The sequence below is a fragment of the Sinocyclocheilus anshuiensis genome, unplaced genomic scaffold (assembly GCF_001515605.1).
Source record: "Sinocyclocheilus anshuiensis isolate Anshui unplaced genomic scaffold, SAMN03320099.WGS_v1.1 scaffold941, whole genome shotgun sequence".
NCBI classification, from domain to species: domain Eukaryota; kingdom Metazoa; phylum Chordata; class Actinopteri; order Cypriniformes; family Cyprinidae; genus Sinocyclocheilus; species Sinocyclocheilus anshuiensis.
Window position 1 is genome coordinate 907,943 of NW_015555791.1, and position 19,042 is coordinate 926,984.

Below are 19,042 nucleotides of genomic sequence, written 5' to 3' on the forward strand. Positions count from 1 at the left end.
AATTATATATTATAAACCACTTGTTTTCCTCATTTGGATAAAGGCATCTGCTAAATGAATAAATGTAAATAGAGCAATGGTTTTTTTATGTAGAAAGTTGTCTTATAATAATGATTTATGTAGTTTTATATGCTGTAATAACAGAGGTCTTAGTTAGGTGGATGTGTTATGTGTGTGTTCAGTATCTTTCTATGACTGACTCTAAGGGTATGGCTCAAGATGTTAGAACACTTTTCCAGATATGACTATATAAATGACTGACTCAAAATATATCTGCAGTGAAAATGTGCTCATACTTACTTTTTTGCTGATATTTCACTATCACTATTGGCGCTGCTTTCTGTTAAATTCTTCACCACACCCAGAGAAAACGGTGAGTAGCCTATGCAAAGTTATATCTTCTCGTTTTCTGAATCTTTGTTTCTCATTAGTTATTATTAGACAATTATCATCAAGTAGTATTAGAGATATGTCACCATTATCATCTATTTTCAAAAGTTTGCTGTTTTTCATGATCCGTATTGTTGGCATGGGATGCTTTTCCAAACCCACTGGGTGGCAAATGTTACCAGTTTATAACTGTTTCCAATTGGATTGAAATCGATATTCACAAGGAGGCGCTGAATGGCTAGAATCCTCAATTTAGAATCGCATTTAGAGCCTTCTCTGTCTTTTTTGGTGATATGTGTTATCGTATAATGTTATGCTCACCTAAATCTATAGATTTTAATCAGGTCAGACGCCATATTGAATTTTACCTTGTTTTGTACAATGTCTTTACAAGTATAGAAGTACTATATCACGTAACTTTCAAAACTAACAACTTTCAAACTGTTTTACACAGATTTTGTCTACTGAAAGACTACATTTTTTTCGTCAGTTGAACTTTTGGCCTCTTGTTAAACTACACTACAATCAATTGTATACATTGTATTGTATCCCTCACAGCCTCGTTTTCATTACTGGTTTTACCTCGTTTTCATTTCATAACATGGTGTTACCCTGAATAATGTATATTAATCCTTATTAATACCCGGTAAACAAGCATAAACAAATTCTTTATTCTATGTAGAATTGTAAAAAACGATCATTTTTCGGTGAACTGATTAGTCAGCGCTGAGAAAAGTAACATGTGGCACGTGACTTCGCCGCCCATCCTTAGCACCGATCTATGCAATATTTTGTACATGATAAATGACACTGAGTGAGTGTAGTGTCTGTTGAATTGAAAATACATAGAAAAAGTTAAAACAGTAAAATAATAATTTAGCGCGTCATACCTGACCAATCAGAGACCAGATTCGGGCCACTACGCCCCACCCCTCATAGACAGTACTAGTTTCCATTCTTCTCACTCGTTCGGTTTCTGTGAGTGAAGCCGCAGCGGAGCAGATGGCTGCGAACCCCACCAAACCATCCGGACAGACGGGCAAGATGAAGAAGGATGAGTCGCTGCTGGGAAAACTGGGAGGAACGCTAGTTCGCAAAAAGATTAAAGAAGGTAATGTTTTCCAGGATATTGCAACTTAACAAAGGAACGGAGAAAATAATAAGATGACATCACGATTGATTTTAATCGCTGTCCATGGTGCTGCACGTGATCAATACACGAATTTATAAAAACGCTTCTTTCGTTCCAGGATATTTAAACGCTTGTATTATTTATATTAAATATATATATATATACAAATGATAATATTTAATATAAATAATATATAATATATATATTTCTACTAGACTAGTGTAAGTAACTGTGCAATGATAGTTGTATAAGCATTGTTGATTTACTCTTCTTATATGAGCATAACTTAAGCCACAGACAGTTATACTGTGGTGTTGTTGTCTAGGACAGAAATAGCCAGGTCAGGAGCTCAAGGTTATTCAGATAAGAATGAGGTGGACTGCTTTGTCCTTCTGTTTACTTATATTGTTTCAAACTCTAAAGAGTTAAAAATCTATGCATTTTTGATGGTATTTTGTGCTATTTTAGATCAGACTCACACCTTCCAGCCTCCATCTGTTTGAACAGCTGCACAGTAAAGTGTGTTTGTGTAAGTGTGTGCGTGTGTGTGTGCCATTGTGGAACAGAGTGGTCGTCCTGTTTTTGTCCAGACAGTAACACAGGAGTGACAGCATGTGTTCAAGTCTCTTGAGTCACTCTTTGTTCAGAAGAATCCTTTTTGGGAACTTTCAAAGACTCTTTATAGATTATTTAGAGGTTCAGTATTCAGCACCGTTGTAGCAGCCAATTTCTGGCCTGATAAACTGATAAGCTTTGGCTGAAAGTCTAACGGTTATTTTGAGCTTGTCAATTTTAAATACTTTTGCAGTTGTTTGAAAGGTGTTTTGTAGTTTAAAGTGACTGCCTTGTTAAGTGGTTGATATACTGTAGTGTTTTGAGTGGCTGCCAGGGTGTTCTAAATGGTTGTTAGTAGTGTTGGGAAGTAACTACACTTTATGGTTACACTTTATTTTATTACAAGGTTACACTTTATTTTAAGGTGTCCTTAAAATTAAATTATTGCAATCTTAATTCAAGAGATGAAGGATTTTGAAAGTCTGACAGAAATCAGTGCTGAGTACTGCTGTGAGGTTAGCCCTGCTTGCTTTAAATGTTTCAAAATGATTAATAGCTGAAAACATTTGTTAGAAATTTAGAAAAGTAATCAAATGTAATCAGTTACATTACTGTAATAAAGTAAATGAAATAGTTACACTACTTATTATATTTTAAATAGGGTAACTTGTCTATTACATTCCCAAAGTAACCTTCCCAACACTTGGTTGTTAGGGTGTTACTATGGTGTTCAAATGGGTGCTGGGGTTTGTTGCTAGGCCAGTTGCTAAGGTGTACTGTATAGTTGTTTGGGTGTTCTGGGTGGTTGTTAGGGTGTTGCCAGGATTTTTTGGCTGGTTGTTAGTGTGTTGCATGGATGGTTGTTAGGGTGTTTTGGCTGTTTGTTAGGGTGTTCTGGTTGGTTGTTAGGATGTTGCATGGGTGTTCTGGAAAGTTGTTAGGGTGTTGCTAGGGTGTTTTGGCTGTTTGCTAAGGTGTTCTGGCCTTTGTTAGGGTGTTCCTAGGGTTGTCTAAATTATGTTTGGGTGTTCTTGCTGGTTGTTAGGGTGTTGCCAGGGTTTTTTGCCTGTTTAGAGTGTTCTGGCTGGTTACTAGGATGTTGCATGGGTGTTCTGGAAGGTTGTTATGGTGTTGCTAGGGTGTTTTGGTTGTTTAACACTAGCTTGCTAGCTAGCTTGTTTAACACTAAAAAATGACTGAATTTAACGGTAAAAGACTGTAAAAATGCTACAGTAAAAACCTGTTAAATGGTTAACGGTAAATTCCCTCACTATATACGGTGAAAAACTGTATTGGACATTTACATGTAATTTTACGGTAGTATACCATTTTTGGAAGTGAAAAAAGAAAGTATAATTTACAGTGAATAACCGTAAATTGACATTCCCAGAATTCCCTGCGTTACATTTCAAATTTGATGTTTTTTTGTTGAAATAACTATGTTTCTTCTTAGGTTTTTCTTATCAGTTTTGTATATTAGGGTTGTGTGTTACACCTAATGTTGTTAAATTAATGTTTATTGCATTATTTCAGTTTCATGTGTGTTACCATGATGGTGTTTAGTGTTTGTGTGAATGACACTGTGCACCTTCTATATATGTTAGTATTTAAAAGCTGCTTGTGATGGGCTTTGGTTCATCATGTGACTTTCTCATCACCACCTGCATTTGGTGGTTATCAGTGTATTACAAAGGTACAAAACAGATTTAAGTACTTCAATAGGTTGGTATATTACCATTATATCAGTTAATGAAATTACGGTATTTAACTGTAAATTTAAGTTAAAACCGTAAAACCTAAAATGTTGCTACCGTATTTTTTACGGTAAAATTCTGGCAACCACAGCTGCCGTTTTTTTACCGTAAATTTTACGGATTTTTTTACAGTCTACCTCTAACACTAGCTTGCTCTATTCTTTTTCTATTCTATGTTTTCTTTTTATTTATTATATAATTAAAAAAAAAAACTTGCTACGTGTACTGCGTTAAGCTAACTGAGACATTGCTCTTTTGTTGATTTTGATTGCTTCCATTGTCCTCATGTGTAAGTCGTTTTGGATAAAAGTGTCCGCTAAACAACTAAATATAAATGTAATGTAAATGTTTACATAGGTGTTTTGGCTGTTTGTTAGGGTGTTGCATGGGTGTTCTGGAAGGTTGTTAGGGTGTTTTGGTTGTTTACTTGGGTGTTCTGGCTGTTTGTTAGGGTGTTCTGGATGGTTGTTAGGGTGTTGCTGGGGTGCTTTGGCTGTTTGCTTGGGTGTTCTGGCTGGGTGTTAGGATGTTGCTAGGGTTTTCTGAATGGATGATTTGGCTGGTTGCTAAGGTATCCAGGCTGCATGGCCTGTATTCAGAACTGTGCTGATTGGTGGATGTAGTTTGAAAACTCTGAGAGGAAACACAATCATACATTTTCATGGCAATTTGTAGAAAATTTGATTGTTTTTGCTGGTCAAGTGTCTTAGAGATGAGTGACTTTAGTCAAGCAGTGATGTTGTTTAGATGAGTAAATGTGACGTTTATAGCGCCACCCAGAGGAAATTTGTTAGAAAGAGTGGTTTGTTTTGAAAGTAGTAGTTGTTATGATTGACAGCAGCATTTCCCATCCCTGCTGTGCAGAAGCTGATATCAGCAAGCCCTCTGATATATATGAGGATGTGTGAGTGTATGTTTGTGTGTCAGGATTTTGACTTGCATATTATTGTGTGTGTATGAGTGATACTGAGAGATCTGGCTGTTGCTGCCTCCAAGTGTCCTTAGACGAGTTCAAAGCTTTGAGGAACATGGATGTCAGTAAGTTTCACTCCTGTCTATGTTTGTACATTGAGCATCAGTGATGTTTATCTGTGTTTGTGTGTAGCTCTCTGAGGTGAAGTGTAGCTGTGTTAAAAATAGCTTTAAGTCTAGTTTGTCACCATGGATAGTTTTCAGCTCCTAAAATACCTTTCAGCTACGTCAGTGTTAATACACTAATCAGGATGATGAAAGGATGTGTTTATGAATATAAAAAGTTATGGTGAAGGTTATGAAATGGTCATAGTATTTCCTAAGGAGCATTTTTTCCTCTTATGTTAATTGGTTGGTTATCATCACAGCTCAGTATTCTCAGATAATACTTAACGTTATACTTTTTAGAAATTAAAAAACACTTCATTTAATGGTCCATATAGAAAAAAAAAGTTATTCATAAACGTAGCCTAGATTTTATTGAGATTCAAATATATATTTTTTCATTATATAATAAAAAAAAAAAATTTGTATGCATCTTTTGAGAAATGTTCTGCTCAAACTGTAATAATGGTTCAGTGTTTCCAACAACAAATACTTAAGTGACCCTTTAAAAAAAAAAAAGTATTTCATTATGTTAATTTTCACATATATTGGTCTTGTCAAACTAGCTTATCCCTGAAACAACATTGAAATAGGATTGGCACAAAACGTTCATATTTTGTCATATTCATATTTTGAAATGAATATTAATGTTTATTAAGGTTATCTGGTACACATGACTGACAGCATATAATCCAGAGATTAATGACAGACAGTGTCTAATATGGAGACTAACTGTGGACTGTGTGTAATGCAGGAAGTTTGGTTGACATGACACAATCATCTTCTTTACATCTGAACTGTGTTACTCATCTGGCATTCATTTCCCACTCCAGCATCCCAATGATCCCACAAATAAGTGCTGCTATATTTAAGAGCAGCTCCATTCCTCTGACCGGACTGTTATTTTTGTCAGCTTTGTAATGAATAACTTTCCCCAAGCCGTACAGACAGACACACACACACACACACACACACCGCTGACAAACACCACAGTGAGTGTGTATTGATTTCTCAGGGAAGTGTTTGTTGTGTCGTGTCTGTGTAGCCACTGCACTCGCTGATCAGCAGCTTTTTACTAATTGATTTGAACGTGAGAAATTAGCTTTGAGAGCACATCGATGACTTCCTGAAAATGACTTGTCATTAAAATAAATTAATAATTTAATTCATCAGAACTGTTAATATATAACAAAAATCAATAATCTAAATGTCTCAGTGACCTTAAATATTTAATCAATTTTAGAATAGAATAGAATAGAACAGAATAGAATTATACAACACGCATCTAAAATCTGGAAATCTTTGAAGATCCATGAAGATTTCATGTGTTACAGAAAAACTTGAATATTTAACCCATAATAGAATAGAATAGAATGGAATAGAATTAGATAACACACATTTAAGATCTGGACAATTTTGAAGATCCATGAAGATTACATGTGTTGCAGGAATACTTGAATATTTAATCTGGAATATAATAGATTTAATTAGACAACACACTGATCCATTAGAATAGAATCCATCTAATCCAATAGAATACAATAAATGAGACCAAAGACATCTAAGATCTGGAAATCTCTGAAGATCTATGTAGATTTTGTGTGTTGCAGAAAACTTGAATATCTAATCTGTTGATAGAATAGAATAGAATCAATTAAAAAAACAGACATCTAAGATCTGGAAATAGCTGAGGATCCATGAAGATTTAATGTGCTGCAAAAGAACTTGAATATAGAATAGAATAGAATAGAATAGAATCATTTGACAACAGACATTTAAGATCTGGAAATATTCAAAGAGCCATGAAGATTTCATGTATTGCAGAAAAACTTGAATATTTAATCCAGAATAGAATAGAATGGAATAGAAAATAATAAATTAGACAACAGACATTTAAGATCTGGAAATATTCAAAGAGCCATGAAGATTTAATGCGTAGCAGAAAAACTTGAATAATTAATCCAGAATCGAATAGGATGTAACAAAATAGAATCAATTAGACAATAGACATTAAAGATCTGGAATTTTTCAAAGATCATAAAGATTTTGTGTGTTGCAGAATAACTTGAATATAGAATAGAATACAAATGTAAAATATGAAAATCTTTAAAGATTAATGAATTGATTTCATGTGTTGCCTGAAAAATTGGATGGTCTAATTCATTATAGAATAGAATAGTACAGAATATTAAGACAAAAAATAACAGTTTATTGTGTTGGAGAAAAAAATTCAAGACAGATGTACAATATTGTAAAACTCTATAAGAGCAGAGTGTAGAGCAGAGTCTCGTCCTCATTGAAACAGGAGCAGTGAGGGTGGGGGGTTTCAAAGGGACAGAAATAACACGTGATGACGCGGGTGCGACTGCTGTAGCCACACTGGCGGCCTCCCACACACACACACACACACACACACGCACACACGCACACTCGCCACCGAGACTCACTGCAGGACATTAGCAGGATTCAGCGCTGTTTAACGGGACATGGCTGGTCTACTGTGTGGAACGAAGAAAAGAAAGCAAGGTAGACTTTGGGCTGTTTTATAGTGCAGCAGTTTAATAGATCTTAATTAAATGAATGCAGATGTACGTTGTCATGTTAGATTTACATGTTAAATATTTGATATAAAATTAAATATATTTATGTATGAATACACATGCTTTTGCAGTCATACACTGAAACATTATTATAAAATATTATAGTATTTATAATATAGGGTATGATTGTGTTAAGTAATAATAATAGCAGGTCTGTTTGGTGCACAAGAACCTGTACAGTGTATGCATGTTCACTATGGTTAACAATCAGTACATGGCTATTTTATGCTGTTTTTCATTTAAAAGCATGGTTAAATAATGCAATCGCTCTTAATTAAATTAATTAACAATATTTAAAAAAAAAACATATATACAGTACTTAATATAAATCAAAATGCATTTGTTTGTGAATATATGTAGTCAGTATGTATATATTTATTATGGTGTAGTATTTAATACACAATATTAGCATTGATTACTATAAATAGCTTCTGTTTCTAAAGAATTATTCTCTGTATACGTGAAACCTAAACGGAACTGTAATCCTAAGAAAATGAGGCATGCTCCATGTTTCATGGTGCCCTAGAGGGGAAATGCACAATTATGATGAAAAGTAGAAGTGTAATCTTGCAGGAAATGCAGACTGGGCGCGAGATGCTGCATGCTCTGTGTAGATCTGCAGGGTGGATGAAGAACTGTCTATGTGAAACTGTCCCTCTGGACCTTAAATGTTTATATGAGTGCGTCTCCGCTTACATGGGGGGCTGAGGACAGACCCCTGAAAACATGAATGAATCTGTCTATCCTTCTAAAGTCATTTCCCCCCCTCCCCCCGACTGTACCGTTAACAGCACAAAAAAGTAATCTGTTACCATTCTTATTCATCTTCATCAAAAATGAAAATTCTGTCATCATTTACTCACCCTAAAGTTGTTCCAAACCTGTTGGTAACCAAACAGGACCATTTCTGGTCCCCATTGACTTCTATTGTATCATTATTGTTATTTTATATATTTTTTCCAACTAAATGAAAATGAGAAATGTTGCTTTGGCAACTAGCTGAAATAAAATAAGTTCCATGTAACTACACTCTAAACAATGCTGGGTTAAATATAACCCAGCGCTGGGTTAAAAAGGGACAAACCCAGCTATTGGGTTGTTTTGACCCATCTATTGGGTTGTTTTGACCCAGCGGTTGGGTTGTTTTGAACACAACCGCTGGGTCAAAACAACCCAATAGCTGGGTTTGTCCCTTTTTAACCCAGCGCTGGGTTATATTTAACCCAGCATTTTTTAGAGTGTAAGTTAAACATATAACTTCAACTTATTTTATTTCAGCTAGCCAAAGCAACATTTCTCTTTTTCATTTAGTTTAACTTGAAGTCCTAACAACTATATTAAAAATGTAACTGAAGTGGAAATGAAAACAGAAAATATGAAAATAAAATCTAAATTCAAATATTAATAAAACTATAATAGTATATCACTGATACTAAAATAACACTGTCTCAAATGATAGTTTTTTGTAAGTACAGTATGTAATTTGATTTCAGCTTTCTATCCTTATTTGTAATGTCAAAATGAAGAACATAAGTTCATTTCACACTTTTAAGAGCCTCCAAAAGGCGTTTGATGGCATTAAATAATATAATGAAATATATGTGTAGCTTGCAAACAGTTTTATTCTCCGAATAAAACTCTAATATGCTTCTTTAAGAAACATTCGTATTATGATTGTCAATGTTGAAAACATTGTTTTAGCTGTTTAATATTTTTGTGGAAACTGATACTTTTTTTTTTAGGATGCTTTTATGAATGGAAAGTTCACAAGAACAGAATTTATTTAAAAAAGAAATCTTTTGCAACATTATAAATGCCTTTACTGTCACTTTTGATACATTCAATGCGTCTTTGCTGATGGTGTGGGTGTGTAGCATACAGGAGGAACTATTTCTGGTGTTTGGATTTGACCCTGATGACTATTTGCGTTTTAGAGGAAGTGCACTAAACTGAGGCTGTTTTCCATAGAACGAGACATCAAGTCACATTATAAATGAACTGTAATAATCTGACAGAGGAAGAGAGAGAGTCTCAGCTGATTAATCACTTCACACTAATCAGTTAATTGAAACAGCAGTGAGCTTCTGGTATTGATTTAGCAATAGCAGCGAGTTATGCGATATTAGCCGCTCTGCTCATCATAGATGTTTTCCTGAAACAATGCAGACAAACATGAAGAACCCTTACTGTGTGCCTTGGTACATTGATATTTACCATGGTATTGAATTATTCATATATTCCAATGTACTTCAATAGTATTATCATGGTACATGTTCCAGAAAATATGATGCTTATGATGCTTTATTCGTCTTCTTTTGTCTTCATAGTGAGTGACCTTCAGGAAGACGGTAAGAATGCCATCAACGCCCCCCTCCTGTACGCCGGCCCAGAGCTGCTCCCTGAGGACACGCTGCTTGGTAACATTTGGCTTCTTATCATCCATTAAAATCAATGTAATGTCTGACTCCTCCACTAGATGTCACTAAGAATAGAGAGCTGTTGTGATGCTGTATATCTGTAAATTAGCATCACTCAGATTAATGCAGAAAATAATTCAATCTTTATTTTTTTCTTTTCCTGAAAGCTTAAGTTAGAATAGTTTGCAAAAGCAAGATTATAAACACAACAAGGTTGTGAAAGTGACTAGTGAGTAGATGAGTTTACATGTTTGGATGTTTAATGTCCCCAACAACCTCTGTAGTCCCATTTAGACACTTTTTTACAAGCTTTTAAAAAATCACAGTGAGGTATTACTGATTGTGTTTTCATCAAAAATGGAAATCTGCTGAAAATGTACTCGCCCTCAGGCCATATAAGATGTAGATGAGTTTGTTTCTTCATCAGATTTGGAGAAATGTATAGCATTACATCACTTGCTCACCAATGGATGCGCTACAGTGAATGGGGGCCGTCAGAATGAGAGTTCAAACAGCTGATAAAAACATCACAATAATCCACAAGTAATCCCAAGTATTTTCACTTGTAAATGGTGCTTTATCTGTGCGTATTTCTCTCCTGATTCAGAGGACTTGTATTTTAGCTGGAAGCAACTAGTTCAAAACATCTTTATAATGGATTTGTTTCTTGTAAACATGCAGCTTTTTGCTTTGCAAGACATTAACTGGTGGACTGAAGTGGTGTGGATCACTTGTGGATTATTGTGATGTTTTTATCAGCTGTTTGGACTCTCATTCTGACGGCACCCATTTACTGTAATGCTAAATTTCTCCAAATCTGATGAAGTAACAAACTCATCTACATTTTGGATAGCCTGAGGGTGAGTACATTTTCAGCAAATGTTCATTTTTGTCTGTTTTTGTTCTCTTAGTTATGAATTTAAAGAGAAAACATCTGAGACAAAGCTGGCACTTAAAGGGGTACTATTATGGTTTTTCACTTTTTCAACTTTAGTTAGTCTGTAATGTTGCTGTTTGAGCATAAAAAAGATCTGCAAAGTTACAAAGTTCAAAGTCCACTTCAAAAGGAGACATTTTATTTAACAGAAATCAATTTTCAAAAACTACAACGAACGACTCGTTTGGACTACAACGCATATTTTCCGGGATTTGTGATATCAGAATTGGACGAGACCTGGTTGAGCTGCACTAGAGAATTAAAGTGTTATCACTATGTCGGAGACACGCTAGCCTTCCCAAGGCAGACAAACTTAGAGTGGTTACAATCATCTGGGTTTAAATCGCGCTCAAATTGATTTGATTTTGACGCAATATTTACACTGAAGCTCGCAGGTGGCTATGGTAAGGGGCATGACATTTCCCGACCAGGCGCCGAGTGAGCCAATCACAGCACACACTGGCCCAGCTAACCAATCACAGCACATTTCGTATTTCAGAAGGCGGGCCTTCATTTGATACAGGAACTATTGGACCCGTTCATGCCAGACTGGGGAGAGAGGTGTTGTAATGTAAAATATGTGAAAAATTATGTGTTTTTCGAACAACCTAGTATGAGAGCCTGTTCTGGTACACCCCCAAAACAAAATCAAGACTTTGTAAAAGAGCATAATAGGACCCCTTTAAGCAATGCATTACTAAGAACTCCTAAACTAAGTTTTGTGGTATCGTTGGGTGTGGAAGCTCCATGATCGTTTGCGCCATGTCTCTTACTTACCCTGATTTCTGAGTCAGACAGATGGTGAAATGCACCCACACCCAAGACAGTTCTTCAGTTTTTTTCTTTCTTCCTTGATTTTTGCAGAAGAAAATGCAGAGAGGACCATTCTAGACCCCACTTCCAGAGAAGACCTCAATTTTAAAGACCTCCAGAAGGTAGAAAACACCTTTTCTGAAAGCTTGGATGAACATTTCAGAGTAAAGTCTGTGGAAAGGGAAAAAAAAAGAAATGGCAGATAAAGACAATAACACCACTTTAAATTTGACATTAAAGTATGTTTGGAGTTTTAGCTGTGTTATTACACCTGGTCATCTTTCCTCTTTCCTCAACTATATATTACATATTTATATTTAATTTATTAAAGCTTTATTTTAATTAACCCAATAAATTATACGTTTTTAATCATTTTAATTTTAGTTAACAATAACAACACTGCCTAGGCCCAGACTGTAGAGCATAAACATGGGGCAAAAATGTTGAAGATTAAATGATAAAAACTTAACAGAAATCACCAGTGATTGTTATTGGTCCATTCTAATCAGTGCTGAAAAAAAACATGATAATAAAAACCTATCACACTTGACCAATTTAGAGTGAACATCTGGCCCACTAAGCCACGCCCATTTTGCATAGTTACCATTCTACTCACTGACCCATTTTCTATGATACAAACTCTTCCTCTCAGGTTCTCATTGACTGGATCAACAGTGAACTGGAGGAGGACCGAATCATCGTGAAAGACCTTGAGGAAGATCTGTATGATGGACAGGTGCTGCAGAAACTGTTCGGTGAGAGAAAGACTTAAGACAAAGATCTTTTCCGTTCTTATTCTCGAGTTGATCTTCTGTTTGGTCTTTTTCTGTGGTGTTTTCAGTGCAGTGAGGATGCTCTGTGTTCTGTGTGTCGTGTCCTTCAGAGAAGCTGTCGGGTCATAAGCTGAATGTGGCAGAGGTGACGCAGTCAGAGATCGGACAGAAGCAGAAACTGCAGACGGTTCTAGAGGCTGTTAATGGAGTTCTCAGACCGCTGGACTGGAACACGGAGTGGAGTGTCGACTGTGAGCACTTAAACACACTCGCATTTAAAGGAACACTCCACGATTTTTGAAAATAGGCTCATTTTCCAACTCCCCTAGAGTTAAACAGTTGAGTTTTACTGTTTACGAATCCATTCAGCCGATCTCCGGGTCTGGCGGTAGCACTTTTAGCTTAGCTTAGCATAGATCATTGAATCTGATTAGACCGTTAGCATCTCGCTCAAAAATGACCAAAGAGTTTCTATATTTTTCCTATTTAAAACTTGACTCTTCTGTAGTTACATCGTGTACTAAGACTGACGGAAAATGAAAAGTTGCGATTTTTTAGGCCGATATGGCTAGGAACTATACTCTCATTCCGGCGTAATAATCAAGGAACTTTGCTGCCGTACCATGAGTGCAGCAGGCGCAATGATATTACGCAGCGCCTGAAAATAGTCCCCAGCTAGGTAACTTCCAATAAGCCTATTTTCAGGCGCTGCGTAATATCATTGCGCATTGTTTTTTTCAAAAATAGTGGAGTGTTCCTTTAAAGGAACAATTCAACCAATAATAAGAATGACTAAAAATGTATCCGAGTTATCATCATTGCCTAAAACTAAAACTATTAAAAACATTTTTGTTAATAAATCTCAAATAAAATAAAATGAGCAACTAACTGAAATAAGTTTAAGCACCAAAATTACTAAATGAAAATAAATAAAAACTAAACCTGAAACGGTAATAAAAATAAACAAAACCTAAATAGTACTATTAAAAAAAACTAATACTAATGACAAAACAAACTAAAATGAAATGAAAATTGAGTATATTTACTACTACTACTAATAAATCATGCTAAAACCACATGGCTTTTTTCCCCATTCTTATTGGTTGACTGAAATATTAGGAAACAAATATAATAAGGGAACAAATGTAAAAACAAAAGTGAATTCCAAATATGAATACAAATGACAATAGTATAAATAATGCAATACAACATGACATTTACCTATTCTTAATGGTTAAATTAAATATTATGAACACAAATATAAATGTGTATATATAACTAACTACAAATAAATAAAAACTAAAACTGAAAAATAAAAATAAATAAAAATGAACCTAAGTAATAATGTACTACTACTATTAATGACAAAATCACGTCTTAAAATGACTAAAATTGTAACTAAAATAAAATATTATAAAAAGCTATTAATTAAATATTATTAAAACAAACATATATGTATATATTTATTATTCCATGTAACATGCTCTAAGTTGTGCACAAGAGACAGTAAACTTGAGAACATTTTTTATTTTTAATTAAATTCATTTTTAAATATATGATCAAAAATAAAGAAATGTGTTCTCAATTGTATTGTTGATGTTAAGTCTGTCTTATCTTCAGCAATCCACTCTAAGAACCTGGTGTCCATCGTGTACCTGCTGCTGGCACTGGCCATCTACTACGCGGCACCCATCCGCTTACCTGAGCATGTGTCCGTCAAGGTGATCGTGGTCAAGGTATGCTGGGTTTATTTAAGTGTGAAATTGAACATTATATCAAATATCTTCACCCTAATTACAAAGGTTTGTGTTTGTCTCAGAAAAAGGAGGGAATCCTGCAGACTGCTCATGTGACCAAACATCTCACAAGTACCACAACAGAGTAAGATAAGATGCTCCAATGTGGCCATCTAGTGGTGAAAGATGATTATAACAGAAATGTAGGCTTTTGTAGTTGAGTGTGTGGTCTGATGCTGACTTGTGCGTTCACTGTTTCCAACAGAATGATGATTGGAAGATCAGGCAAGTATTTTCATACACATTTTCATGTTTTTCCTTAAGAATCAATAAGCTGCTGGAAAATCCAGGTCATACAGAGGTCTAGTTTTAAAAAAATTGGAGCTGGCTCATTGCTGGTCTATGGAAGCCCGTTTCTGCCACTGAATAAAAAAAAAAAAAAGGCTATTGCGTCAGAATTGCGAGAAAAAAGTCAGAATTGCGAGATACAAACTCGCAATTCTGACTTTTTTCTTTATATCACACAATTCTGAGAGAAAAAGTCAGAATTGCGAGAAAAAAGTCAGAATTGCGAGATACAAACTCACAATTCTGACTTTTTTTCGCAATTGCGAGTTTATATCTCGCAATTCTGACTTTTTTCTCGCAATTATGACTTTTTCTCTCAGAATTGTGTGATATAAAGAAAAAAGTCAGAATTGCGAGTTTGTATCACGCAATTATGAGAAAAAAAGTCAGAATTGTGAGATAAAAAGTAGCAATGAACTTTTTTTATTTTTTATTCAGTGGCGGAAATGGGTTTCCATACTGGTCCTAGGTGGTTTATTCAAGTAGAACCTATAAAATCAGTGAACATCAGGAACTAGTTTTAGCTGTATTTCCCACAAGTACATTATGATGGTTCATCTGTTTTTTTTTATTAGTCTGGGAAAAATGGTCAAAAACTATTTAATTTGTTGTCATTTGCAGAACGTGATGCTTTTGACACCTTACTGGATCATGCACCTGACAAACTGAATGTAGTGAAAACAGTAAGGACCGGTTTTTTATGCGACAAGAATTTCTGTGCAATGGTACCGATTATACAAAAATGAACATTGAATGTCTGTTTCTTTAGTCGCTGATTACATTTGTGAATACACACTTGAACAAACTGAACCTGGAGGTGACGGAGCTGGAATCACAGGTATGAACTTTATCTGTTAACTCTCACACAGATCTGTAGATCTAAACCGCTCAGAAACCTCTTCATGTGTGTGTGAAGTTTGCAGATGGTGTCTATCTGGTGTTACTGATGGGATTGTTAGAAAATTACTTTGTGCCGCTGTACAACTTCTACCTCACGCCTGAAAGCTTCGAACAGAAGGTAAGTGTGCCACAGTGGTCTAGTGTGGACTGGTAAGGTCTGATGTGGTCTAAAGAGGACTGATTTGTTCTGTTAGGGTCTAATGTAGTCTAATGGAGCTTGATTAGACTCAGGATTTGATGTAGTTTGATGAGGTCTGATTAGTATTTATTAAATACCTCATCAAACCACATCAGACCCTGTCTAGACTTCATAAGTCCACATCAGACTAAAATACACAATTTCAGACCACATCAGACTCAAATCCACATCAAACCATTATCAGACCTTATCAGATTTCATGAATCTCTTCAGGTGACATCACACTCAGACCACATCAGTCTCAATGAGTCCACATTAGATGAATAGTATTTATAAAGTTTGATTGGGTCTGATATAGTTTGATGTGGACTTGTTAAGTCTAAGATAGACTCATTAATTCTAACAGTATCTGATGCGGTTTGATTTGTTTTCAGATATCTCATGTGGATTCATGAAAACCTTGTCAGACTTCATGAATCCACATCAGACTATATCAAACAACACCATGCTAGACCACATCAGACCTCGTCAGAACCAATCAGACTTCATGAATACTGTTCAGACCATATCAGACCACATCAATTCCAACAATTTCACATCAGATGAATAGTGTTTAGGAAGTCTGATATGATCTGATGTGGACTTGAGTGTAATGTGCCATCATTATGTCTGACAGGGTCTGATGTGGTTTGATGAAGTCTGGTTTGTTTTTAAAAACCTCATTATACTGCATTATACTGTTTGATGAGGTCAGGTTTGTTTTCAAATGCCTTATTAGAAATGCATCATACTCTGTCAGACATTATGAATCCACATCAGACTACATCATAACACTTTAGACTAAACAAGTCCACATCAGACAATTAGTATTTATGATGTCTGATACGGTTTGATGTAGACTTGAGTCTAATGTGCAATCATTAAGTCTGACAGAGTCTGATGTGGTTTGATGAAGTCTGGTTTGTTTTTAAAAACCTCATTATACTGCATCATACCCTGTCAGACTTTATGAATCCACATCACACTACATCAAACCACATTAGACTAAAGTCTACATCAAACCAGTCTGATTACATTGTGAATACTGCTCAACAAGTCTGTGGTCTAATCTAATGCGGTTTGATGTGGTCTGATGCGGACTTCTTAAGTCTGATTATGTGGACGTTATGGAATTCTTATGGCATTAAACTCACAATTACTTGAGCTTTTCTATTTTATAACATTTAAAACTGGTTTTGTACTAATTACTATGAAAAGGATTGCTAGAGTGTTTTTCTGTCTTGTAGGTGCATAATGTCTCATTTGCTTTTGAGCTCATGCAAGATGGTGGATTACAGAAACCCAAAGCGAGACCAGAAGGTACCAGAAAAATCAGTGCCATGAATATTACATCAGCGTTATATACACAACCTTTAGACATCATAACAGACCAGCTCATTGTCTGCATCTGTTTCATAATGTTACCCACATTATCCACTAGATGGAGATGTTCTTCAGTTGATGCAGCACACTACTTCTCCCTAAACATACTGTTTTCCTTCACAATGACAGTTAACATATTCAAGCCTCTGTCTGTTTAACAGTGATTATGTTGTTTGTGTCCTGCAGACGTGGTGAACTTGAATCTGAAGTCAACACTCAGGGTGCTTTACAACCTTTTCACCAACTACAAGAACTCAGAGTAGCACTGAAAGCGATCCGAGGAAAGTCGCTACATGCCTCACTCTGCGCTCACACATGCACACACATCCCTGGTGTTACTTTTGTATGTAAGAATGCAATATTTTGTATTATTTGGCTTATTTATGCCCAGAATCGAATGTATTCAGCCTTAATGATGCGTCAGTGTAGCAGCTCATTCAAATATTTTATTTTTCTCGCATTTGACTTACGCAAACGAGGCCTGGCATTGCTTTAAGCACTACTTCATTAAAAAGTCATTCATTAATTGAATGACTTTTTGTGCTGGGATGCACTGTGTATTTTATTCTAATAGAAATACTGTAAATATTTCAAATAAACAAGTACTTTCTACATGCTGGAATTAATTCATTTTGACATTTTGACTCTTGATGGTCTCAAAAAATGAATTTATAGAGTTTTTTTAAATTAAAATAAACAGTTTTCATACACAGAATTATTCATGCTTAAAAACCTTGGTCTGTATAAATGTTCATGTGTCTCACACAGGTTTAAAGATTCATTTAGTGTGATTCATTATGACAGACTTACACTGTACCTTTAATTTATTTAGTGCTGTTTGCTACATGAAGCATCACTATTAGTGTTGCTCACACTTAGTGTTACAAATTTACAGCTTCCAGATGATATACGTACATTAAAGGTTGACACGTAACTTTTTGTGTTCGTGCTGGAGACATTAATGATTCAAATTATGGGGCTCAACGATGTCTTACTATAGAATATTGGGGGTTCGCTTGACTTGGACCAATAAGCAACCACTCTAGCAACAAATTACCAATCAGTCTGAACACCCACGTAATGTCCTGCCAACAACCTACGAAACCCAAGAAATTACATAGCAACTCCCTAGAAACCATCCAGAAGACCTCAGCAACCAGTGCTGGGTAGATTTCTTTGGGACGCAAATTGATTACAAATTACATGACAAAAAAATGTAGTATTAACGTAATCCATTACATTACACATTTTAGGTAATAAAATCAGACTACTTTGATTAATTTTAGATTACTTTTGACCTAACTTTATATCACATTGATTTAAATAGGATAATCTTTTCCCATATTGATGTAAAAATAAAAGAGGAAAATATATTTCATTTGTTGTTATTAACAAAATGAAGTGCATTAAATATCCCTTTACATCAAGGTTTCCTAAATTGGAGTTCATGAAGGAACTGCAGGGGGCTCGTGAATTTATTGAAAAGCTTATATTAATTAAATTATAAAAATGTAAAACTAAAATAAACCATTTTAAAATAACAACAATCAAACTAAAGCACATACAAAAAAGATTTAATATGTTTACCTGCATGTCACGTGACCATTATCCAACGTCAGAGAACCGTGAACATGCAAATGTGTTAGTTAATTAGTTAGTTAGTTAGTTAACTTATTACCTTAAAATCTCAGGGGTACTTCAGATAAATATATTAGGTGAACGAGGTTCGGCTGACAAAAAAAAGTTTGTGAATCTCTGCATTACATATAAATGAGACAAAATAAACTTGAATTTGTGCATTTTAATGTGTTCGAAAGACAAAAAGCCTTCTAAAGACATTGATATGTCATAATAACCCACTGAATAATACTTCAATTGATGCCATGTTGAAATTTTGAGAAAACACTTCTTAAAGTTGAAATGATTTTTGTAAATCCAGTAGTCTTGCTCTGTGTAATTAAAGCCATAGTGACTGGTCTTTGTGTGAATATCCACAAAACTGGATAACTTTCTGAATGTATATAAGCAGTAGGCTTTTTTAAAAAGATG

General features: G+C 35.1%; 1 protein-coding gene across 3 annotated transcripts; it reads left to right on the forward strand.

The window, feature by feature from the left end:
* The first annotated feature begins 3 nt into the window (after nt 1–3).
* On the forward strand, nt 4–17,515 carry parvb (parvin, beta). 3 transcript variants are annotated; one of them, XM_016468965.1, is made up of 14 exons: nt 4–373; nt 1,379–1,501; nt 9,836–9,925; nt 11,727–11,797; nt 12,328–12,430; nt 12,559–12,699; nt 14,069–14,184; nt 14,268–14,329; nt 14,450–14,469; nt 15,154–15,215; nt 15,302–15,370; nt 15,449–15,550; nt 16,858–16,930; nt 17,180–17,515. In XM_016468965.1, the coding sequence occupies exons 2-14, from the start codon at nt 1,393–1,395 to the stop codon at nt 17,254–17,256; spliced, it is 1,095 nt and encodes a 364-aa protein (XP_016324451.1). In that variant the 5' UTR covers nt 4–373; nt 1,379–1,392; the 3' UTR covers nt 17,257–17,515. The 3 variants fall into 3 exon arrangements, with proteins under 3 accessions (XP_016324451.1, XP_016324450.1, XP_016324452.1); XM_016468964.1 differs by lacking the exon at nt 4–373 and having other exon boundaries at nt 1,131–1,501; XM_016468966.1 differs by lacking the exons at nt 4–373; nt 1,379–1,501 and adding an exon at nt 7,217–7,434.
* Nucleotides 17,516–19,042: the final 1,527 nt, after the last annotated feature.